At 50.2% G+C, this 23,774-nt stretch overlaps 7 protein-coding genes across 7 annotated transcripts; 3 read left to right on the plus strand and 4 right to left on the minus strand.

Annotated features, from left to right (window-relative positions):
- Positions 1-666: 666 nt before the first annotated feature.
- FSUBG_10061 (C6 transcription factor) lies at positions 667-3,112 on the minus strand (the record flags this gene model as incomplete). The annotated part of the gene is made up of 2 exons (XM_036674602.1): positions 667-1,161; positions 1,616-3,112. The coding sequence occupies 2 exons, from the start codon at positions 3,110-3,112 to the stop codon at positions 667-669; spliced, it is 1,992 nt and encodes a 663-aa protein (XP_036534417.1).
- A 1,090-nt stretch (positions 3,113-4,202) lies between these two features.
- On the plus strand, positions 4,203-5,298 carry FSUBG_10062 (NAD(P)-binding protein; the record flags this gene model as incomplete). Its single annotated transcript, XM_036674603.1, has 3 exons — positions 4,203-4,248; positions 4,309-4,439; positions 4,486-5,298. 3 exons carry the CDS (start codon positions 4,203-4,205, stop codon positions 5,296-5,298), a joined length of 990 nt encoding a protein of 329 aa, XP_036534418.1.
- A 589-nt stretch (positions 5,299-5,887) lies between these two features.
- On the minus strand, positions 5,888-7,132 carry FSUBG_10063 (4-aminobutyrate aminotransferase; the record flags this gene model as incomplete). The annotated part of the gene is made up of 1 exon (XM_036674604.1): positions 5,888-7,132. One exon carries the CDS (start codon positions 7,130-7,132, stop codon positions 5,888-5,890), a length of 1,245 nt encoding a protein of 414 aa, XP_036534419.1.
- A 1,096-nt stretch (positions 7,133-8,228) lies between these two features.
- FSUBG_10064 (major facilitator superfamily transporter) lies at positions 8,229-10,205 on the minus strand (the record flags this gene model as incomplete). Its single annotated transcript, XM_036674605.1, has 10 exons — positions 8,229-8,476; positions 8,546-8,640; positions 8,697-8,761; positions 8,831-8,924; positions 9,008-9,152; positions 9,219-9,348; positions 9,440-9,552; positions 9,614-9,755; positions 9,819-10,030; positions 10,082-10,205. 10 exons carry the CDS (start codon positions 10,203-10,205, stop codon positions 8,229-8,231), a joined length of 1,368 nt encoding a protein of 455 aa, XP_036534420.1.
- A 250-nt stretch (positions 10,206-10,455) lies between these two features.
- FSUBG_10065 (uncharacterized protein) lies at positions 10,456-15,072 on the plus strand (the record flags this gene model as incomplete). The annotated part of the gene is made up of 9 exons (XM_036674606.1): positions 10,456-10,509; positions 10,897-11,262; positions 11,325-11,474; positions 11,542-11,916; positions 13,235-13,445; positions 13,583-14,260; positions 14,339-14,529; positions 14,622-14,678; positions 14,737-15,072. 9 exons carry the CDS (start codon positions 10,456-10,458, stop codon positions 15,070-15,072), a joined length of 2,418 nt encoding a protein of 805 aa, XP_036534421.1.
- A 697-nt stretch (positions 15,073-15,769) lies between these two features.
- On the minus strand, positions 15,770-17,389 carry FSUBG_10066 (amino acid transporter; the record flags this gene model as incomplete). The annotated part of the gene is made up of 1 exon (XM_036674607.1): positions 15,770-17,389. The coding sequence occupies one exon, from the start codon at positions 17,387-17,389 to the stop codon at positions 15,770-15,772; it is 1,620 nt and encodes a 539-aa protein (XP_036534422.1).
- Positions 17,390-21,249: 3,860 nt separating this feature from the next.
- FSUBG_10067 (amino acid transporter) lies at positions 21,250-22,995 on the plus strand (the record flags this gene model as incomplete). The annotated part of the gene is made up of 5 exons (XM_036674608.1): positions 21,250-21,478; positions 21,550-21,743; positions 21,801-22,385; positions 22,450-22,484; positions 22,578-22,995. 5 exons carry the CDS (start codon positions 21,250-21,252, stop codon positions 22,993-22,995), a joined length of 1,461 nt encoding a protein of 486 aa, XP_036534423.1.
- Between the last annotated feature and the right edge of the window lie 779 nt (positions 22,996-23,774).

The following is a 23,774-nucleotide window of genomic DNA, read 5'->3' on the forward strand; positions in this document are numbered from 1 at the left end:
CGGTTAATCTAATACATAGAGCATCAGGCGTATAGTAGCCGGCATATTATTATAATGATATCAAAAGGGCCCTGAACCTCTTCATAATGCTACGGCTACCACAAAACTGCATTATCATTGCAACCTATATATGTACTCTCCAAGGCCCAGCCACAGTTCTTCAACCCCCCGCCCCCCTTTCTATCTCCATCCCCTATACTCATTGCACTTCTTTATCAAGCCTATTCTCAAGATAGTTCGACTAAGTGCGTTCTGCCATATTATAACATGGAACTTACACCTTGAACTATGGTATTCTGCCTACTTCTTGGGCCGCAGTGGGCCTCGTAATTGCCCTTATAGTAAAGACCAAAAGTCAACTGCTCTCCCTCTTCAGTTCGAAGCGTATCATCCTTCCTCCTGAGTTAAAAAAAAACTCGAGCCGTATCAAGGCCTTCCCATCAAGGACGCTCCCAAATGACCTTACTTTTGGAAGCCCGGCGTCTGTCAAATGACAATAGGCCTGGCGAAGCTGGAACTCAACAAATGACAGATCTTCGACTCTAGATGGGAAACAGAGCACCGACAACAGCTGGAGTGGACGACTGGCGAGATGTGTGACGAAGTTCTCCAGGACCTTCCTGGTGCCGACGATTCTCGCGAAGAACTTCTGCAAGTTGTTGTGGCTTAGAACCCCCTGTGGGAGGGAAGGATACAGAAGTCGATGGCAAAGTAAACAACACCATATGTCGTTAATCTTGGAGTCGGCCTGCTGACATTCTGTACCGTAGATTCTTCCTCAACCTCAAAGCCAGCAGCCCGATCCAGCGCTACAATGGGTTCATCCAACCCAAATATGCTCTTTTCCAGCAAGAGATGCTCAACAACAAAACAGCCATAATCAATGACATTCTCATCCGCCCATGAATTCAATCTCTTCAACGTCTGCCACGGACAGGGGTCCTCGTCTTCGCTGTTCGAACTCACCTCAGTCCCGTCACATCTCCTAAAGATGATCCAGAGGCCGTGGGTATGCTGTGGGATGCCACTCGTAACTTCCCTGAAACGGCCAGTGCCTAAAAGGCCAAGCATCTGTGGAATCATGTTCTCGAACCTTTCTGCCTGGAGGTCCCAGGAAGAGAGGTCCCTGATTGATCCGTTGAGCAGGATGATGTTGAAGCACTACCACAACAGCCACTAAAACAGACATGCTCTGCTTGATTTAGCTAGGCATGATACTTGAGTATTTGAATCGAAAAAGTGCGCTCAAGGACGGTTCAGATATCTTGTTTATTTGTGTGGTCGTTGAAGATTTTGATATTGATCATTGTTGATATAAAAACAGTTCTTATATCAATATGAGATCCATGTTCTCTTCCCGCATAAATTCCCTCCACCTCCACCAGTCCTTTGGGGCTGTCACCGCTTCGCATCTTTCACATCGCTTGGATGTCAAATCAGGGTTGCATTGGCAAAGAGTTTGGTCGGTACCGTCTACTGTCCCTTCATCCTGCTTTTTCCACCATTTCTGTAAGAAGTCGACCACATCATGCGTGTGTCCAAGCCCACAGTACCGGCTGTATGCTTGCACCTTGTCCAACACCAGCTGACAGTCTGCTTCACGAACTATACTCACTCCACAAATGAAGAGCGGGAAAAGTGAGCAAGTCACGGCACTGTCCTCCTCTGAAATGTGTTCAATGAGTTTGAGAAGCTGTGTGAGACAATCCCAAGCTCTTCCTTGGTTAGGAGGGCTCGTTGGATAGACTGTGAAATGCAACATCAGTGAAGCGGCTAAGCGATAGCACTGCGCAACGAGACTTTGCTGACTGGTAGAATATTGAAGTGAGATGTCATGTAGTGCTTTCTCGATCGTTAAAGCTTCCATAAGCTGGTTCGGCTTCAGCGCGCGCATTGCCAACGGATTAGATGCAGTCGGCAAGTTAGTATTAACCTGCGACGTTGGCTGCACACTTGCTAGACCATCATCTGTGGTCGAACTGTGAGCTTCCGTTGATTGACGCAGGACAATTATTCGTTCGATGATTGCTAACAGTCCGTCGTTGACCCCAATCCACAGTGACCTTAGGAGTGGCTTGTTACTGAAGCACTTGGGGAGAACCTCTGCGGCACCAGAGACGCCAAATGCATCCATTATTTCTGGGCTTATAGAGATGCAGGGTCGTTCAGGAGATGTGACTGTTGCGAGAATGTCATGAAAGTAGAACCACTCCAGGAGTACCTGACTGGTATCACTGAGAGCACTAGACAATGCGTTGGGACGCCGAGTAAACTTGCGGCGTACGAGATCACGGTTGGCGTCGAGGTGAATTCTCCAGTTTGCCACGTCGCCGCCTTCGCAAGTGCTCCACTGACATAGAAGCATGGTTGCAGCGATGGCGTAGTCGATTTGTGATACCTCGGGCTCCTGCTCGACCTCGGCTGAATTATTCTGTTGAATCACCCAAAACAGGTTCCTAGCATGCCGTGACAGGGCATAACTATAGTGTTTCCATTTGGTCTTTTCTAGTTGACGAAGATCTTCTGCGTCGTCGACCGCCGTCTGTCGCGAAAGGGCCCTAGACAGATGACTCGCGGAGAGGCTGAGGATCAAACTCAACAAGCCCCAGTCTTGCTCGTCTTGCAAGGCCATAGGCAGGACGACGTTATTGATGGCGTTGAGGTCGGTGGAAGGCGTGGATATCAAGATTTTGGAGAAAGTTCCAATGAAGTAGTGAAGGAGTCGTCTCTCTAATGGAGTCTGAACCCCGGAAACTAGAGAGGGCAAGACAATGTTACCAAGTAAGTCGGGTGGGCTTGTCCGTTCGGAGTTGTAGATATCGAGCCGTCCATCGGAGGACTCCATCGGAGGCACGTACCCATCATCAGAGTCGCTCGTGGTAGCTTGAAACTGTAATGGCGATAAGTTGCTGACTGCTTCAACAGCAATGTCTGGACTACCGAAGGAGTTGGATGAGTCGTCTTGCACAGCTACTTCCGACTGCCTGTTCAGACATCGTCTCAAAGACATATTCTGCTGTATTGGGGCATCGGACTCAGTTCTGGCAAGTCCAGAGTAATCTTGTGACTCAACCGATGCTCCTTCGGTTGTCGAGTGGGTGGACTTCCTCATGCTGGTGCTGTCACGCCTTGCATCACTTCTTCTGTGTGTTTTGGAGGACCAAACCCTGGCCGGCTGATATCCCTCGCAGTCCAGACGATTCCGAGTGCAGTTCCAGCATGCTGGCTTTCCTTCATCGCATTTCTTATGGCGTCTGCGGCATGTAAGGCATCCGGTTTTAGTGCGAACAACGTCCTTGCGGGCCGTCGGCATATTTATAGGATGGCTGAACTAGATTACAGTGGCACTACGCGGCTCAATCCGATGGAGCAAGGTAGAAGCCGAATAAGGCTTCGATGAATGCAAAAGCACGTAAGGCCTCGGAAGAAGGGATAGGTAGTCTAGCTCGCGATAGATGATATGTCTGGAGGTTGAGATGCTGCATGGAGGGGGGAAGCGAGGAAGTCGAGAAGCGAGACCGGGGGCGACGCTAGGTACAGGGTAGGATGTCTTGCTGGGGACCTAATGGAAACCGTAGCTGATTTGGGTATGTGATAAGTGACGTAGGTACATAGGTAGGTAGGTAGCCAGCGGGAATCCAAGCAATCTCCAGCCTGCTTCACATGGTTCACTGCCCAATACAAGTTCATTCTGGCTGTTTAAGTGCCTTGAAATATTGACATAGTGATTTAATGGGATACAGATATAAAAGATAAGTGAGAAAACTGTACCTGATACCTATCTCTGTTCTCTGTCTCTCTTGTGGGGAACCCGTACCTTCCGTCCCCACGTGGAAGTGGGTCTCCATATCTCAACGGTTAACCTCCCCAAATCGACTCCGTGCCTAAGGTACCCTACCCATTACACGGAGACCATAACCCCGGAGCATGTGTCGTCGCCATCGCATCGCTTATATCTCCACGGCGTTGACTCATATATCAGTTTATCGTAGCCCTCGCAAGGGGTCAGTTCCACAAGATTATAATTATAGCTTATCATGAATCTGTTCAATCCCAAGCTTCGCGGAAAGCGCGCTTACTGCGTGACGTCCTGCGATGCCAGGTGACGCTTAATAAGCTTAAGCCTATGTTGTGCTAACTTTCCAAGGTTGGATGGATTGTTGATCGTCACTTAATGTCTGTCTGTTTGTCGAGTTCTCATCATGGCTAACAACACAGACCTCAAGATATTCTACACCGGAGCAACTGGTAAATAATTGGAGAGACTCTTGTTCATATGCATAACCTGTTGACATATCTCCTGACTAGGGTACCTCGGAGGCGATGCTTGGGCATTGTTGATTGAGAAGCATCCGGAGTGGGAGGCCCGGTCAACTCTGCTCGTTCGCAACGAGGAGCGTGGCAAAGTCGTCAAGGCAAAGTATCCAGGTGCTCGCCTGGTATTTGGTGACTTGAGCGACTCGACCCTTCTAGAAACCGAAGCAGCAAATGCCGACATCGTTGTTCATTGTGCGAATCGAGGACCCTCACTCGTCCCAGGCTCTGAGCAATGGATTAGCCAAGCGACGTCGTGATGGTTCCGCATACTGGGTCGCTCTCTCTGGAACCGATAACATCACTTGGAGGACCATCGAGGAGGGTTCTTACGGTACCTCTTACGACCATGTGTACGATGACATGGATCGTGTTTCTGAAGTCACTTCTTTGCCGGATCAAGCCCCGCATCGCGATGTCGAAAAGATCCAACAGCAATGCATCACCCAAAACCCTTCGGTCAATCTAGCCATTGTCTGCCCATCTTGCGTCTATGGTGTCGGTGAGGGATGCGGCAATCAACGCAGCATTCAGTTACCAGAGCTTGCCAAGTACACCATCGAAAACGGCTATGCCTTCAAAGTAGGCCAAGGGCTCTGCCGATGGCCCAACGTTCACGTACGAGATCATAGCAGAATAGTGCTATCCCTCATTGAAGATGCCATGCAAGGCGGAACTCATGCTACATGGGGGAAAGACGGCTACTATTTCGCGGAAAATGGCGAGCATGTGTGGGGAGACATCGCCCGATTGGTAGCTGAGGAGGCCAAGAAGCAAGGGCTTGTAGACAATGCAAACGTCAAGTCTTTCTCTGCCGAGGAGATTGACACTCAGCTCGACTTTGGGTCTGCCTTCTATGGAACAGACTCGAGATGCAAAGCTAAGCGGGATCGCCAAGTCCTTGGATGGAGGCCTCAGCAGGACAGTCTTGAGGCTGAGATCGCGAAAGCTGTTACAATTGAAGGAAGGAGTCTAGGGAAATAAGTCGAAATACAGTCATTTCAACAATGATAACCGATTTACGACTCTCTCTGCGCTCAGATGAACCAGGGGTCAAGCTGAGGCTCGCTTGTGATCACATTGTGGAGGCGATGCTGCATCCAACAGTCTACAGAACATAAACGCTCGGTTTCATAGCAGATCTGATCAAAAACGACAGCTAGGCTCAAGTCTGTTGATATGCTCGAGCGACTAGTGACGCTAAAGACAACCCGAGTTCACTCGTTTTGAGAGCATACAGATCACATACTTCACCGGACCAAGGGGTCTTCACATCATCACAGGAATCTATGTAGTTAAACCACGACAACTTCATTAAAAGGGGAGTCTCAATAACTTCTCAGCCACATTTGCAACTGGTAATAGTATATTCCACACGACAAACTCTTTTCTAAGGACCCCTCCCCTTTACTGTCAACTATCATGCCCCAGTAACCTCCTTCAATGCATTCACCAAGATGTCGGCATGCTTCTTCTCAAAGATCAGCATTGGACGCAATCTGATTGACCTATCACCGCTTGGACCAACAATAACACCGCGGCGCCTGAGAGCAGCAATTATATTGTTTCTCGCCTAAGCGCTCTCAAGGTCCCAAGCAATGATGGTTCCTGAGCCTCTGACATTGCCAAACTCTTTCGGCTTCGTGGCTGCCAGCCCGGCAAGCTTCTCTCTGATATATGTGCCGAACTCAGCGGCCTGCTGTACAAGATTGTGAGACTCGATCTCCTCGACGATACCTTTTGCAAGAACGGCTCGGCACGGGTCACCCAGCCAAGTGTTGAACAAACGGAGGGCCACTTCAGGCCTCAGCTCTGGGTTAGAGAAGTAGTAGCCAGCAGCCTGGAACTTCTTGGAGAAGGTAATAATATCCGGTGGCGACGGAAGATCCCAGTGTTCATGAGCCCAGAACTTTCCAGTAGATCCAACGCCAGTCTGGACCTCATCTACAATAAAGACCATGCCTCGGTTCTTAGTGATTTTCTGGAGGCTCTTAAAGAACTCTGGTGAGGCATGATTATCTCCACCCTCAGATTGGATAGGCTCGACAACAATGGCGGCCACAGGACAGTGCCACGAATCAATGAGACGCTTGAACTCGTCCAAGCAACGCTGCTCTTCCTTCTTATTATCTTCGAAGTGGTCCTCAAGAGGATACTTGAGCAGAGGGAATGGAGCTTGGGGCCATTTAAAGGTAGGAATGTCCAGCTTGTGAAGGGTCTTGGTCCTGGTCGTGGCCAAACTGGCAAACATGCGGCCGTGGAAACCCGACTTGAAGGACAAGATAGCCAGATCAGGTGAGCGAGGGGATTGGTTCAGCATACAGGTCCTCAGCTCCTCCTCCGTCCACACCTTGCGACGACGGTACCAGATGAAGGCGGCCTTGTAAGCGCTTTCATTTGCTTCGGTACCACTCATGGCCATCCAGACGTAGGGAGCTCCGCGGGGGGCCACCTTCAGGACGCCCTCCTCGAGAAGCTTAGCATAGTCTCCCCTGGGGAAGAAGCCAGTTGCGGGGCGGTTGATCATTGCACTGATAATTTCGGGGCCTTGGGCCGCCTTCTTGAGAACTGGGTTGTTGTATCCGACCGGGATACTAGCAATCTGGGAATAGGCGTCAAGGAAAGTGTTGCCGTCGACATCGACGAGGTAGTTTCCCTGAGACTTCTCGTAGTCGCACATGATGTTGACTGTTCGGGTGTCGAGATGAACGTCGAGCTCCTTCTGTAGCGCAACGCCCTTGGGTCCCGGGATCTCGGTCTTGACCTCGGGCGCGTTGGGCTCGGTGAGAGAGCTGATAAATGTGGCCACAGACCCCATGTTGATAGATTGTGTTTTGACAAGATGGTGAGACACGATCGGTAAGAACACAGAGTGATAGGTGGATAGGAAGGAAAGTCGAGAAATCAAGTCCCTGATCAACTTTATGAGCCTCGAGGGCTTTGAGATGGTAGAGCCCACCTACTAGGAGCCTCCACCGTGGTAGGAATCAAGTCCAACTACCAAAGTGCCTAACTTTGTGGTCGCGGTCACATGAACCATGAGCAGATACATAGACGCCCATGTCATGGTGCTCGATTTAGGTTGAACGGCGCTATGACACCTAGGTACTGTACCTAGTGTTGTGATGCTAAGACTGAGCAGTCTAGCAAGAAACATGAGGAGGCGGGGCGGGGAGGCGCGGCAAGATAGAGCACTCGGAGCGCGCAGAGAGCATGGCCCTTCGCGGGATCTCGGGTGGGCACGTCTTAGGTTGGCCTCGACAGTTACCTTATCAAGTCAAGCGAGGACGCTATCATGTCCAACCCCATCCTGAGAGGGGCAGGCCACTCGGTAGATCATCGCCTCTCAGAGAACGGCGCTGATACTGGTCCTGTCTCGGATACACCCCAAGGTGCACAAGCCGCATGTCCAAATCATCTCCGTTCGCCCACGCAATCTGACTGTTTCCAACAAGTTCACGTACTATGGAAGACTCCTAATTCATATCAAGAAAACAAGCTGATCCTATTAACATGTGGATGTATATGTGTATAACATACCATTTCTCGCAGGGCTAACATCTATAGTCTGCAGAGTCTATGAGCAATAAGGAATGGACTTGACAAATGTATCAGACCTAAGCGGATCAAATCTGTTTGGTCGAATTGATGCTCCTTTCAAGTCTGATACGAAGTCACTTTATGCTAGTGTAGAAGAAATGATTCAGGCAATTATCTTGTTCATTCAACTTTGGTAGTATTGGCAAGCGATTGCATTAAATCTTGCAGCAGATGGGACCTCGAACTAGCGATAGGGTCAGAAAAAAAAACAATAGAAAAATCTCCGAGTCTCACAAAAGAGTGTGACCAGCCGCCCGGCCCCTTAATCGCGTCATAAGGGGGCTAGACGCCACCGATGAGAACCTGAATGTCTCTTAGGGAGCGTAGCGGAATCCTGGGACACCCTCAGGAATAGTACCCTTCTCATCGGCCTCCTTGTTCTTCTTCTTGAAGTAGTAGCTCATGCCCGCGGTGAGAACAATGTAAAGAGCCTGGAACGCGATGGTGGTACCCATGCCTGGCAGGTATCGAGGAGCGTCCTGGACGCGGAAGATGGTGGAGCCAGTAATACCACCGATCGCACCGGCTGAAATCATGGCGGCAGAGATAATGCCTTTCTTAACTGGGTCGGCAGCGTTGTTCGCGCCGTAAGCCAGGGTGACTGGGACGTTGGCTTGGATACCTCAGACACCAAGGAAAACGCCAAAGTAGCGAACATAAGGGGCATGCACGAAGAGGATGATAAAAAGACCGGCGATGCCGATTGCTGCTTGCACGACCAGGAAGCTAGGAATTTGTCAACATTCGCTCGTCTTTTTGGTAAGTATGGAAAGGAGGCTTACATCCAGCGGATGCGAAGGCGATCAGAGACCCAACCGCTGAGGATGGACATGATGATACAGAACATCTGGGATCAGTCGATTAGCTGGAGCTCAGAATCAAGTTGAGAAAAGGGACAAGGAGGTACGTGACATACGTAAGGAGGGGAGAACAGGAGCTGAGCCTTGGTGTGACTAAAGCCAAGTGACTCGCGGAGGGTGAGTGGCAGAAAGTAGCCCAGAGAGTAGATGCTAGATGCGACAACATAGTATTGAAGACAGCTTAGAATTCAGCGTTAGCAACGGGCCGACAAGAAGTTCGCGGATGAACTTACTAAACTGCGATCTTCCAGTCCTTGAGGAGCTTGAGTTGCTTCTTCCAGTTCAAGTGTTCGTAATCCCTTCCGGCATTGTCATTTGCCACACGCCTGATTGCGATGTGTCGTTCACGCTCGGTGAGCCAAGTCGACTTCTCAGGGGCTGTACGAAGATATTAGTTTTGATGGCCGTGGTTGATGATGAGACACATTATGGAACAAAACTCACATTCTGCAAGCAGGAAAGGTCCAGCAACGCCGGCGGCAATAGTCATGGCTCCCTCGATGATGAGGATCCATTTCCAACCACTGCTGAACATGCCGTTTCCGACAGAGATACGAGACAAAGCATATGCGAACTGAACCAAATTAGCAGACGCATTATATGAGTTCGACAAGATTTGGAAAAAGAAAAGAAAAAACGGGGAAAGGGGAAAGGGGGGCACTTACAATGCCGTTGAAACCCGTGGTGACCAAGGATGCCATGTAGAAGATGGAGACTTTCTGTCCAGACTCATATGTTCTGTACCAGGCAGAGAGAATGTAGAGCGCTCCGGGAAAGACTGCAAACAAGGAGGTCAGCTACCGAATAGATCACTTTTAAACAAGTCGAGGAGAACGTACGACCAGCCTCAAAAGCACCGAGGAAAATTCGCAAGATAACAAGGGGAACCCAATGTTTGACGAAGCCCATGGCAAGAATGCAGACACCCCAGTAGAGAATCAGGGCTGTCAGCCACCATCTGGTTCCAATTCGACGAATAATCTGCGCACAGTGATTCATCAGCAAACCGAGTTCTCACGATCGTAGGCAGCATTTTGAACTCACCATGTTACTCGGAATCTCGCACATCATGTAGGGGATGAAGAAGGGCAGGAGGGCGATGGAGTAGCGAGATCCTACCGCCAAGTCGAGGTCTTCACTCATTCCAGCAATGTAGGCGACAGAGACATTGGTGCGGTCCAGCAGGGACAAGCCGAAGACGAAGGACAAGTAAGGGATGGTACGCCAGTCGATTTTGCGCTGAGTTTCCATTAGTTCTTTGTCTTGTGGTAGAAATTCGCGTTGGGTCTGTTCTTACACCAGCTTACGCTCTTCTTCAGGAGTCCAGTCCACGAGCACCTCAGGGGTCTTCTTGAGTTCGGGGTCATAAGCCTCGGACTCAAGGCGTGAAATACCTTGATCCACTTGATCTACCACCTTGTCGTCTGCCATCTTGAGCGGATTGAGCGTCGACTAGGTTATGGGGAACGAAAAATGGAGAAAGGACTTATCTCAGATTCCTACGTCTTTGTCTGCTAAAGAGGGAGAGGACTGAGGATCTGAAGACGAGATTGATATCTACTCGAGGGATGATCGACATTCAAATAAGTGCATGTAAGTGTTGGTATGGTTTCCCCCAACGGCTTGCATGAACAGAACAGACACGAGCAGGGCCAAAGGTCACTTCAAGCGTCCGGATAAGATGCCCAGAGGAGAGACTCCCCAGATATCTTGGCCTTATCATCGAAGGAACAGGGTGAGTGGGGTGACTAGATGATAGACGATATGTACTACATACCATATTAAGTATCCAGCCTGACGAGGCTAGCATGCCGACGGTTTCTTGGCTTTCAGAGGGCTCGATAAACGCCACGCACAAACGATCCCGAAATGGTAGCTTGATAGGTCACCCTCCCTTACAGAATGGCGCCTGTAATCTCGTGCTGACCACGATCTGATCCTGCAGGAAGATTGTGGACCTCATCAGCCTCATGGCAATCCGGGGAATGCGGGGAATGTGGAGAATCTAACGGACCCAATGTAGAGTTCAATTAGCGGCGGCCTGTAGCGTCTCGGCGTCAGCCACTATTGATATGCTTCTCCGTTGAGTTAGTTGAACGATTTACTCATCGATCACGTACAGGAGAGGCAGCAGCGTTTGAAAAAGGCCATCCCTGAGGCTTGGAGGGTCGAGGCTGATGCATCCATCACCAACCCGCACATTTACCTCGAGGCTGACAAGGTTGGCCAGATTCTTTCAAACGAGGAGCTGGCCATCACAAAATACGATGCTGTCGAGATCCTGTCACAGATTCACTCGGGCAGAGTGACCAGCGAGTTTGTCACCACGGCATTTTGCAAACGTGCGGCTGTGGCGTACGCTGTTACGAACCCCTTATGTGAGATTTTCTTTGATGAAGGCATCGCTAGGGCCAAGGAACTTGACAAGTACTTCGAAGAGACTGGCAAAGTGGTTGGACCCTTGCATGGTCTGCCGATTTACGTCAAGGTTCGATTTAGTCCTAGCAGTGGCCCCTCACGGTTTTATCACGACTGACGATTTGAGTTCAGGACCACATTGATGTTCAAGGCAAAGATACCAACATGGGTCTGACCGCTTGGTACGGCAATGTTGCAGAGCAGCATGCTGCTAGCGCCCAAATCCTTTATGATGCAGGAGCTGTTCTTTACTGCAAAACGTCAATGCCTCAAGCTGGAATGGTGAGTTCTCTTTACTACCTACTGTTTGATTTTCCATCTAGAACCCACTCTGATACCATGATCTTAGGCGAATGAGACTGTATCTCCCATTCACGGCACAACTAAATGTGCTTACAGCACCTTGCTGACCAGTGGCGGAAGCTCTGGCGGCGAGGGTTCCCTGATTGGCATGTTCGGAAGTCCTATGGGAGTAGGAACGGACATTGCCGGCAGTATTCGTTCACCGGATTCATACAACGGAATCTATGGATTCAAGCCCTCCGGAAGACGGCTGCCTCTTTTCGGAGAGTGGACAACAGATTCAGGCAATGTTGGTATCTTGGTACCCCTTGGACCAATCGCCCGCAGCCTCAGGGACTGTGAGCTCTTCATGCGTGTCATGCTCAACGCAGAGCCATGGGACGTTGATCCCGCTGTTCTGCGCATGCCTTGGAGGTTCAACGTAATTAAACCTATAATGACTTGTCCGTAATCGCAGGGCTCGTTGAGTTGTAGAGATTGTCTATATACTGAATGGCGTCTCTTGCCACCCCGCCATGGATGTGGCCAAGGGTATCCAATGCCTGGATGCACTGAAGAAAGTGCACTTCAGATACCGGAGCGGTGCTGGCCGCATTCTCCGTTTTCCTGACGAGGTGCGATGTCAGTGCTGATTGAAGGGCTGTGAGGATTTCAAGAGGGAGAAGATTGACCACTCTGCGGCTGTGAAGATAGGCGACTCTTTGCAAGATACGTCGGCAGCTTTTTTGTACTTGAACTGCTTCCACTGTCTGGTAATTCTGCATTGTAAGTGCCTCCGGCTCGTATAATAAGAGAATTGTCATCTCGAGGAAAATATACAAATAGTTTTGGTGTAGATTAAGTACTGAAGTGTCGAGGATGGTCCCATCTTGTTGTGGCGAGGGGATGAGTTCGGAGACGAGCCAATGTTCTCTGAGTTCGCAAAGCTTGAGATTAATCTCGAGTTGGGCAGCTGAAGAGCCCGAGTGATCCTGAGGGGCAAAGACTATGCTGCTTGTTACAGTCTTAAAGTCGCTAATGCTTGGGCACCTTTGGGTAGTGTAGCGCATGTTTAGAGCTTGCCCGGTCAGGTGGCTTAGGCGAGTTCTTTGTATGAAAATGCGAGCCATCTCTTCCTGCGCCTGGACGGTGAAGAGTTGGAAGTGTTGGTGCACAGGGCCCATGCTTTCGGGTACCTCTAGAGGTTTGATGCAGAAGTCTTGTTCGCTCAGGTCGGACATGCAGGACGGTCTCTTCTTGAGACGAGGTTGACCGTGCAGGAATGGTCAGGTTGGCAGGGTTGACGTACATTGCCAGCATGGTGGAGCTCCCGTACATGGCAAACCTTTGGGGGAGAACGGATTCCGATGCGAATAGTCGTCAAGCCGTGAGTCCGGTGAGTCTGGTCTGCTCGACTGGTAAAGTATGTAGTGCAATCTGGTTCCCCATCGCATGGTCAAGGCGCCTCGGCGATATTTTCAGGGAAAGCAGGGGATGATGCATCACGATGTTGACAAAGTCGCTTCAGCCTTCACGAGTCGTGACCCCTGCACCTCCACACCAAGGTCAAGTACCGCCGACACCACTATCACCCTTTGAGATGGTTCGGTAGCAAAAAGAGTGGTCGATCTACTTTCCGTTCTTGGTCTAGCTCCATGTCTCCCGTCCCGGCAGCCCGGGCCAGGGTCGGGGTCGGGGTCGGGGTGCATATGCCAGATCCCCGCCTTTCAAGGGACCCTGGACTATACTACATCATTTAGTTACGGAAACACTGCACGCGCGCACGTCGCGGACAGCGCGCTTACAGCGGTCGCACACAGATCGTGCCCACTAACAGCGCAGCGTTCGATCGACAGCGCTACCCCATTCGACCGACTTATACCCTTGGACGCAATTGTTCGGGCACCAACACTCCAAGCTTCAAAAGCCCCACGCCCCCAAATATTGCGCTTATACCAGACAACACTGGCCGTTCGTTCGTTCGTTCGTTCATTCATTCATTCATTGGAGTGCCAACACTTACTTTCCTGTGCTTCGTGTATTCAGTCCGATTCAAACTTCGTTCATCATCATACGCGCACTTCACTGAGTCTGCTCAACATACGTAGCCATGTTCAGGTTTCAGGACCTTCTCGATACAACCGCTCCTCACGCTTTTACTCTAGGGGCGGTCCTGGTTGTCGCTCTACTGGCGACTCTCGCAAGATCTTGGCTCGCCCAGCCTTCCAAAAGAGCCACAGGAGAGATTGCAACTCCTGCAAAGCCCTTTGTCAGACCAACAGCTGCGCCAACAGACTACACTGCTGATTCTTTGCCTGATCCAATCCTATACCGTCCCTTTCGCCATGGCCCCAATTTCATCACAATGGGCATCAGAAGGCTCGACTGGGACCGCTGGATCGAGATGGACAAGTACTACCCGCACTATCACGACATCAAAGCAGCTGAGCTCAAGAAGGATTTCGAGGGCCATGTCAAGTTCGTCGATACGCCCGAGTTGCGTCTTGCATGCTTTGAAGTGTACGATGAGGTCACGGGATATCTAACCGAAAGGTATCCCAACATCTTCTCAATTGCAGACGGTTTCCTTCGTAACGCTGTGACTGGCGAGAAGTTTGCGCACCCCCCGAGTATGTCCTTGGCTCTCTTTGCCCCTCTCCTCCAAGTTTCTTTCTTTTCTAGACAACAGGTTGCTAACAAAATCCCGGTAGCTGATCCCCATACGGCAATGGCAAATGCTGCTCTATGCGTTCAGGAAGATCTCATCATCATGGCAAAAGAAGACGGTAGGTTTTCCTTGGCTTGCTCTTGCGATATGCGGGGAGCTTTTCTTTTGATTTTGTTGCCAATATACGAGTTTCCAGACGGACAATATCATCTGGATGGCGCTGCTGTCTGTCTGCCTGGCTTTTGGCGGTTGCGGGAGAAGTATCGCATGTCCTTGGATACGCTACATATCGAGGCAGGCGTACCGCATTACCAGGAGAAGCTGCAGAAGTCTATGAATCGCTACTTTGATAAAATGGGCCCGGAAAACACCATTACACGAAACAACGTACGTTATCCATAGTTGCTTGGACTGATGAAGCCCCCGTGTACTTGACTAACTAGTTATCTCCGCCCCTTTGTAGTATTTCATTCAGCTAGATGACGGCCTTCACTGGTCTCATAGAATGGGCCCTCAGAACGGAAGCGACCCAGCCTGTAAGTCCAGTCCAATCCAATCCTTTCCTGCGGGTTCCTTGAGCATTGAGCTGACCAGCTTCGACAAGCCTGGGTCAAGGCCGATGATAACGGCATCACGATCGAGGACCTACACTTCCGATCTGAGCGCCAGACTCTGCGACGTCTTCCCAAATCAGGTGTCCTACTCTTCACTGTCCGCACTTACTTTGAGCCCATCTGCAAGATCGCCCAGGAGCCACACGTCCCAGGCAGATTAGCTGAGGCAATCCGAAGCTGGGATGACTCAGTATCACACTACAAGGGTAAATCTCACTGGGACAAGATCTTGCTGCCTTATCTTGATGAGCAGCACAAGAAACAGGAATCCAGCGGTCTTCTGACCGAGGTTCCTGAGGGAGAGTTCCCACTCTAGAGAAGATTTATTCCATACAAGCGGGCGGATTCTAAATAGGAGAGTGGACTGGGTTTTAGTGCGGAGTCTTCTTACGAACAGAACAGACTTGAGATGATTAGCTGGACTTTGTACCTTTATTTGACTTTATATCTTTATTAACAAAGCTGCTCCATTTCCCATGCTTCAAATCTTTATCTTTGACACGACGGAGCTTATCAGTAAATATTCACGGGCGTCCATATCACCAAGAGCATCACCAACGCTTGAGCCGCTATCTGTGACCTGACAGAGCTTGTCATTCATCGCTTACGAGCGTACAAGCCACAAGAGCACTATAATGCGCAAGCCCCGAAGCCTCTTTGGCCCCTCATGGCTGGAGTCACACGGCTTGCTTACTTCTGTTTCGAGGTGGCTCTTCCAAAAACGCATAAATATTTATTGCTCCGTCACAGAACACAATGAGCAACTATCACGACTCATGGACCCAATAGAATGGGAATTGGGACAATATACACATACAAAACAACAAAGTTAAACTCTAGTATACAGCTGCAAAGGCTCTCAAAAATTTGGACTTCAATCTCAAATCAAAACTTGATCCAAGGCCTAGTCCGTACGACTTGGCTCACCAAACTGCACTGTCCAGTGGATATGCTGTCGATTGAGATCTCAGGATGCACCGGGCCCGTGGAAGTCTGTGAAGAAAACAGAAACGTTAGCAGCTGTATGATGTGCTGTGCCATGTGCTATCTATGGGAATAGGGGACAGCGGGAACTTACTCTTGCGGCCATAAGTATAGTAGAGAATAAAACCCATACCGGCAAACCCTGCAAGGACGACGGATGCATAATTCATGGTCACTTTGTTGACTGGCAGCGAAGTTGGCATACTGAAGAGCACAAGCTCAAAAGAGATCCATAAGATAGCAACGACGTTTACCACGGGGCCCAGCCATGGACCTGCGTTCCACGGCGCAACTGAGACCTCGCGTCGTCCGTTGAAGAGACTCGTTGCAATAGGGATGATGTAGCCTAGGGCCAGGGCCACTACACCAACCGACACAAATGCTGTGAAAGCGCTTGAGCTTCCAAGATTGATCAGACCAAGCAGCATCTCCACAACAGTGACAAGAACCAAAGCAGCGAATGGTTGCCTGTGATACATGGAGGACCAGAGAGACCAGAATGGAACGGCTTTGTCGAGGGAGAAGGCAAAGGTGCAACGAGACGCTGTGACGGTGATGCTGATGGAGCAGAACAGCGTGACACCAAAGACGAAGGCCATGATGATGACAGCCCCCGCACGTGTACCCATGACAGTGTGAAGGATGTAAGGTAGGGCCTGACCGTAGGGCGCAGCGAGGATACCCTCAACAGGAGGCAGTGCGAAGCAGATGGGAAGGAGGAAGAACAATGATGCGACCCCTCCAATGGGGATGACAGGCATCAAAGCCTGGGGAACTTGTTTCTCTGAGTGACGGCATTCTTCCGCCATGGATGTGATCATGCCGATGGCCGAAAAAGTGTAAGCAGGGGGCAATAGCCCGATAAAGAAGCTGAAGCCCGTGGGATATCCAGAGAGCGATCCGTCATAGTGACCCAAAGCATAAGCAGCATCATGGCGTCCAGCTTTCGCTGTGACGGACAAGGCAATAGCAATAGCAATGACTGTGACCAAGGTAGTTGTTGCTGCAGCGGTGTCCACCATCGGCAAGAACCTGTCGGACAGGAAGCAGATGGCAAAGGTCAGAAGACAGATACAGTAGAAGATGAGGAGCAACTGCCACTCAGAAGCCGTCCAACCAGGAATGTAGATGGCGATTGTTCCAGCGATGAGCGAGGCGAAGCCGAAGTTGACTGAGAGTGCGATAGTCCAGTTTCCGATGAGCCAGATCCAGCCGTTCATGTACGAGTACATGACAGCCCTACAGCGGGAGTTCAAATTGGCCGACCCTCCGGAAGCAAGCTGGTACGTCCAATAATATGGACCGGCGGAAGTCGGGTATCTAGAGGCCAGTTCTGCCAAAGATAACGCGACGGCGCCGTCGAGGACCAAAACGACGAGCAACCCGACGAACAGAGAGAGCGGACCGCCACCGATGATGCCAAAAAGCAGAGGTCCGCCGAGGCCATATGGCACAGCAGCGATAGCCAGGGTCATGAAGAGGATAGTCGTGAAGGACCGCGTACGCTGGAAGGATGCCACATAACCAAGCTCATTGAGGCGCACATCCTCGATGCTCGCGCGGCGGGTGGGTAACGTTGCCAGAGGCTCGCCTGCCTTTTCATCCGTCTCCTTCATGGCGACAGAAGCCACTGACGGGTTGTCAAGCATTCTGTATAAGGTAGCTCGGCGTGTGAAGTCTTGTTGTGTGTTGGGTCGCTTGTCATCAAGAGGGGGTATATGTGATCGAAGAACAACCAATAGCAGGTAGGTGTACCACACAAACGAACAAGATAAACAGAAGTAAGGAATGATTGGAAAAAGAACAAGATGGGTTATCAATGGTGTTTCGAACCGGTATGTGCGTGGGCTATCTATGTAGACGCCGCTATGAACCGAGACAAGCGGACGACCAGCTCGGGTGTGTCGGTATGGACAGACGACGTATAAGTGACATGGCTCTCTTCGCGCTCGCGCACGTTTACAACCTGCCTACCTAAGGTAAACGTTTGGCAAGCGTGGTTCAACTCTAGTTAGTAGTTCGCGAGCATCAGATGAGTAGCCCACATGAGAGTTGGAGACCCCAGATTCCAGGTGGAGCCTAGGTACTGTACGTATGTACTAAGGTACTTATGTAGTACCACATCATCTTCCCCACAGTGTAGGGCACCGGGGGTGACGCTGCAGGGATACCCGGGATCGACAACCGGACCAACCCAATATGGCCTAAAGATTGGCCAAAGCCCTCCTTGTCGACCACTGGCACGTCTAGGGAATCTAGGGAATCTCTAATCTGTACAATGTCCACATCTGCCGATGCTACTACAGTTGAGTTAATCAAACGCGTGTAGCGCCTGTTCACGGAAGCGAGGCCAGCACCTGTTCTCGGAACCGAGGTCAGAGCCCGCCAGTTCTCGGCCGCTTTGGAGGCGCCAGCCCAATATGTAGTAGGTCCTGCACCGCTCCAGAGCATCCAGTAGACTCGGATATCTTAGCTCACCATGGATCTAACCTGTGCCTTTTGCTTTTAGTTGTAGGGAGGCCTTTTGGAGGAAGATAAGGGGGAGGGATATGTCAGAAGGAATACCAGGTTCCAGAGCGACCAGGGAGACTTGAGAGATTCACAATCAGCGTCGATGCTCAAGCTAAGAAATTTTATCACCCCATCCCTATCCAGAATAGTAAAGCATAATCACCCTCCTTGACCGACCATACCTCATAATGCAAGTATGACATTAACTCAAGGGCCTCCTCATAGTATAAGACCGAGGTTGACTGGAGAGTTCCTTAATGCCAGCGTAGTTCCCTAGAAACAACTCGATCATAGTAAGGTATCGTGTGATACACTTACCATACACAGTCTTGACGTCCGTATAGGCAGAAGGGCATATTTTGCCAAGCTTACAGCCAATACCGCTTTGTTCATAGTCACCAACAGGAATAGCAAGGCAGAATTTCTGTAACAAGCTGATCTGGTTTAGGGGAGAGGACCCAGGATATTACCCTGATCAAAGTCGGTAAGAATAGGTACTCGGCCAAGCCATGCCGGCTTGGATCCCTGCAGTTGCCTGGGCAGAAAAGACGAGTTGCAACGCTGGTAGGAAGATTTAAAGGAGTAGAAAAGTTGTGAAGTCTCGGTTCGTTCTTTAGCGGATGCGAAAACCGCATCGTCGAATATCATATCACAGCTCATCAAAGGGGGACAACGCACCCATGATGGCAACGTGAGGCCACTTCACATCTCGGTCAAGGTCAGCATCGTCAATCACCAAGAGAGACCTTTTGCCAACTGTCTCCGAGGTGATGTTATTCGAGACTAATCGCAGCAGAGCGCAAAAAGGCGATCTAGGTAGTCAACATTCATGCGTCCAATTTAGTAGGTAGAGAAGGTCCAGCCTTGGATCCGTGACCGTTGGCGGACATTGACCACGCTACAAGGGAAGCCCATCCTGACGGCCAGGGTTGCAAGGCAAAGAAAGTACGGACCAAGGTATCTGCTCAGCTGCCCTGAGCAGAAGCATATTACTGCAGGCGAGGGCTATCCCAGGGTTCCAAGATGCCATTCAGGACATGTGTGGATTAGAATGTTCGATACTACTGGGAATGGGGGAGAAGTGCTTGTCAGGCGCAGAGAGATAGCATACTATCATGGCAAGGTACGTTCAAGGAATTCAGGTTCCGCAAGCCCGTTTGTGCGTGGCAATGCAAAGGAACGTTATCAGCCCAGCCAGCGGTAATAACGCAGTACACCCAACAACCTCAGCGATATCCTCTTCCAAGGCAAAGGACGGGAGCATGGCCTTGTTTCTGTTACCGTGAATGCTTAGTAACTCTCTCGGAGGAGATGGATACCTAGTAGACGCTTCTCGGCAGTAGTCTACAACTTACAAGACATGGTGGATCGGGACCGGGTGGGTTGACAGTTCTCCATGCTAGGACCTTGATACGCCACATTCGTTGTTCGGGACCGCGCAATGCGCGCTTTCCGCGGCTTATCTTGACCCCACCATGAGATGGACCCTGGAGAGCTTCATGTAAAAATACTGACCGCTATAGACTGGCCAATGTCGCCGGCACCCAGGAGCCTATCTACAGCCCCTCTGCCATCAAGTCTGTCGCTACAGAGGCCGAGAAGACTCCCTACACTAAGATCTCTCGAAATGACCTGAAGTGGCAGGCCATGGACTCTACATCATGTTACTCAAAGCAGCTAGCTCAAAGTCGCCAATCTTCTCCAACAAGCTAAGAGGGCCGAAAAGAGGAGCGGGGTCTAGGCGGGAGGGCCCGCAACCAGGCTAGCCAGGCTTGGTTAGACAGCAACGCCCAGTTTCCGTATCCCTTTGGTCTTCATAAGACAGCCTTTTCGTATTTTTGTGGGATCTGGCCCAGTATTGCCTAAGGTAGCTACTAATCAGTTCGCAACATATACCAATCTTAAGGTGACTGTTCTGTGAGGCTAAAAGTATCGATCCATAGGGTGTATTATTAGAGATACGTATATCTAGGTTTAATTCACGGCTACCTACCTAGAAAGAGGTATCTTTGATGCTGGCTATCTGATTGGTTGTATTCCTGTCGGTACAAAAAGCTGTTTCGTGAAGACTAGAGGGATGATAGGGGGGAGAGCTGAATGGTATAGCCGGTACGGAGTAGGTAGGTAACGGCCAGGGGGTACAAAGGCGAGCTTTCCCTTTGTTTTGGTTCATTCAGTATAAGGTAGTCAAGCTGGCGCATCGTTGGCGAGGTTGAGCAATTAGTTCTCCTTGGAAAGCTATTACATATGGCCGTTCTACTTCAAGCGAGTAACGAGATCAGCAAAGTTTCAATCACGAAGTCTGTTATTCAAAAACTTCATTGGTTAGTGAAGTTTATCTATCTCTCGTTGTGCCAAGTCCCAAAGTTTAGATACCTATCTAGGCTCGGCTCCCGTGGCTTCAAGTTGGATCATCATCTGCTATCGGAGTACTGCTGTAGGGATGGATGCTTCGATATCGAATAATGCTCTAAGCTCAATGGAGAAAGTCTGTCGGCCAAAACCATACATGGCTATCACAAAACCCTGATATGGACCGCTGGTCTTTCCATAAGGTATGCACTTGTGCCTACTAAGCTAGCTAGCTTCCTCAACAGCCTCTACGGAGTGGCCGATGGTGGCAATCCCAACGGTGTCTCAACCGTGTTATCGTATGACCTTAGAGCTTTCTCCCAGCTATCTGTTCCCTCTGTTGTTGTAGTGTGTGGGAACAAACAAACGAAGACGCAGGCCCCGGCATTACCCCACAGATCTACTGTGTGCATGTTGGTACCATTTGTGAATGAACTACCCCACGAAAGGCTCGGTCCCTCGCTATTTGATCGGAACGCTGTAGATAATATTTAAGAGAGGTGAAAACCCCATTCCCCCTCCCCAATGTCCCTCCTCTCCTCCTCCTATTATACACGAGCCTATGTCTTCTTCATACCTTAGGGATTCCTTGTCTGTTTCACTCTTCACTGCTTATACAAGCTTATTCTTGTACTCGTCAACGACAATGGCGGAGATTCAGAAACACAATGAAAAAGACCAGCCTCGTAGCGAGGCTGGTTCGATAAAGGCGACTTACGTCGAGGAAGATGTGGGGGCGAACAGTGAACTTCATCGCTCGCTCACATCTCGCCATCTTACCATGATTGGTATTGGATCTTCCATCGGAATGGGCCTTTGGCTTGGCAGTGGAAAGGTCTTGGCTACCGGAGGTCCTGTGGCTCTTTTCCTCGGATGTAAGTCATTTTCTCTCCGTCAATGCACACAGTATGAAAAGAAGACTACAGAAATATTTGCAACTATGTAGTCTGCGTCGCCAGTTCCATCGTCTGGGCTGTCACCCAGTCCATCGGTGAAATGGCCGTCATGTACCCCTTGCCATCCTCCTTCGTCCGGTGGACCAACAAGTTCGTCCACCCAGCCGCTGGATTTGCTCTCGGTTGGTGCTATTGGTTCAACTACTGGATCACAGTATCCAACGAGCTGCAGGGCGTTGTCACTGTTCTGAGCTACTGGACGACTGCCGTGCCCAAGGCCGCACTTATCTCTATTTTCTAGTTTCTTGTCATCCTGACGAATGTTTGGGGCGTCCGTGTTTTCGGCGAGGTTGAAGTGGTTATGTCCCGTATCAAGTTCGGCTGGATCTTCGTCGTTGTCATTGCATCGATCGTCATTTCAGCCGGAGGTGCTCCTAACGATGAAGCGGTTGGGTTCCGCTACTGGAACGAAACACCTTTCATCAACGGCTTCGTTGGCTTCCTCAATGTTTTGCCTGTCTGCGTCTTTGCACTATCCGGCTCCGAGACCACAGGCATGGTAGCTGCTGAGACAAGCAGCCCCAGGAAGTATGTGCCTCGTGCCGTCAATGCTATTTGGTACCGACTTGTCATGTTCTACCTCCTGGGATCCCTGATGGTTACTATCACCGTCAGCCCCACGAACCCAGCGCTTTTCGGCTCAGCTCACAGCGCAGCTACACAGGCATCGCCTTTTGTCATTGCATTTTCGGGAGCCAAGCTGAAGCCTCTCGCTCATATGATGAACGCAATTATCTTGCTTTCGGTGTTTTTGTCCGCGAGTATCAATATCTTCGGAGGCGCTCGTACGCTGTACGGACTGGGTCAAATTGGCATGGCACCCAAGGTATGCTTGATAGTATGAGCTCAACACATTGCGACTCCGATTACTGACTTTGGTTTCTTTCTAGGTCATGACCAAAGCTGACAGCTGGGGCAGACCCCGGTACGGGCTCATCCCAACCATGCTTCTCGGCGGGGCTCTGTCTTACCTGAATGTGAGCAATACAGGAGCTCAGGTCTTTGGATAGCTTTCCAGTCTCGTTGCGCTCCTCACTATGTTCGGTTGGGGTATGATCTGCTTCTCTCATATCCGTATGCGCTATGCTTGGAAGGTCCAAGGTCGTTCTCCTGCAGATTTGCCATGGCGGAGCGTTGCATGGCCATGGTCAGCATACTGGGGACTTGGCTGGTGCATTTTCATGATCTGCGTCCAGTTCTATCTGGCTCTTTGGCCAATTGGAGGAGGTCCAACTGCCATTGGGCCTTTCTCCAGCTACTCTTCCGTGGTCGCCATCATCGTCATTTTTCTCGGAGCCAAGATCTATTACCGAGGCCCAAGGTTACTGGACGCATCCAAGATCGATCTGGACAGCGATCGTCGCTGGTACTCAACGGAAGAGGAACAAGTGCAGGAGGAGAAGAGCACCATCAGGAAACTTTGGGCACGAATATAATTTAACCTTCTATGACCTCTCGCTGGAGGTCTGATGCACCCCATTGAGGGATGACGGGTGCAAAGGCTCTTGAGCTAGACGGTCTGGATTAAGAGAGTAGCAGAATTTTAACGCCTTTATGCAACAAGATTATCTGTAGTACTGATGAGCGGTGGCTGTATAAGTTCTCGTACTCCCGATTGTCTCAAGGCCTATTCTTATGAATGAGAAACCAGAGCAAAGAAAACTGGAAACAAGCGTAGGTTCATGAGAGTTATTGCTTTTGCCTGCATCTTTTGCATCATATTTGCCTCACACCTACACAGACCCGCGGTAGAATCTGGTATCTACAAGTAGAAAAGGGAGCGGCGTTTGGCCCAGCATACAGTCAGTTTGAAAGATATCTCCTCGGTGTATAGCAAGGTACTTGTTGATGGTAGTAGTGGAAGGCCATCCAGGTAAGGTACTCAGCTCAGAATAAGCCAATCTTCAGCCAGAATCAGATCAGTTTTGGCGCTAAAAGTGTCTCCACAGCCCCGTTCCAAATATCGGCAGACAGTGCTCCATAAGGTACAAGGATACATACCCAAGTCACCAATGGCACAAGCGCGCCTTTTCCCCAGCCAAAACTACCCCAAACTCCAACTTAACAACCGAGTGGCTTGAATCTACTCCGTATCCTGCGGGAAGTCGATCGAATTTGCCGACCAAATGAATGAACTCCAACTTTTATTAATGACCTAGAGCCGTCAGTCACATGCGCAGGCGGGGCCGAATGTGCGCGAATGCCTTCTTCCAAC

This window comes from Fusarium subglutinans (genome assembly GCF_013396075.1).
Source record: "Fusarium subglutinans strain NRRL 66333 chromosome Unknown NRRL66333_c0000167, whole genome shotgun sequence".
NCBI classification, from domain to species: Eukaryota; Fungi; Ascomycota; class Sordariomycetes; order Hypocreales; family Nectriaceae; genus Fusarium; species Fusarium subglutinans.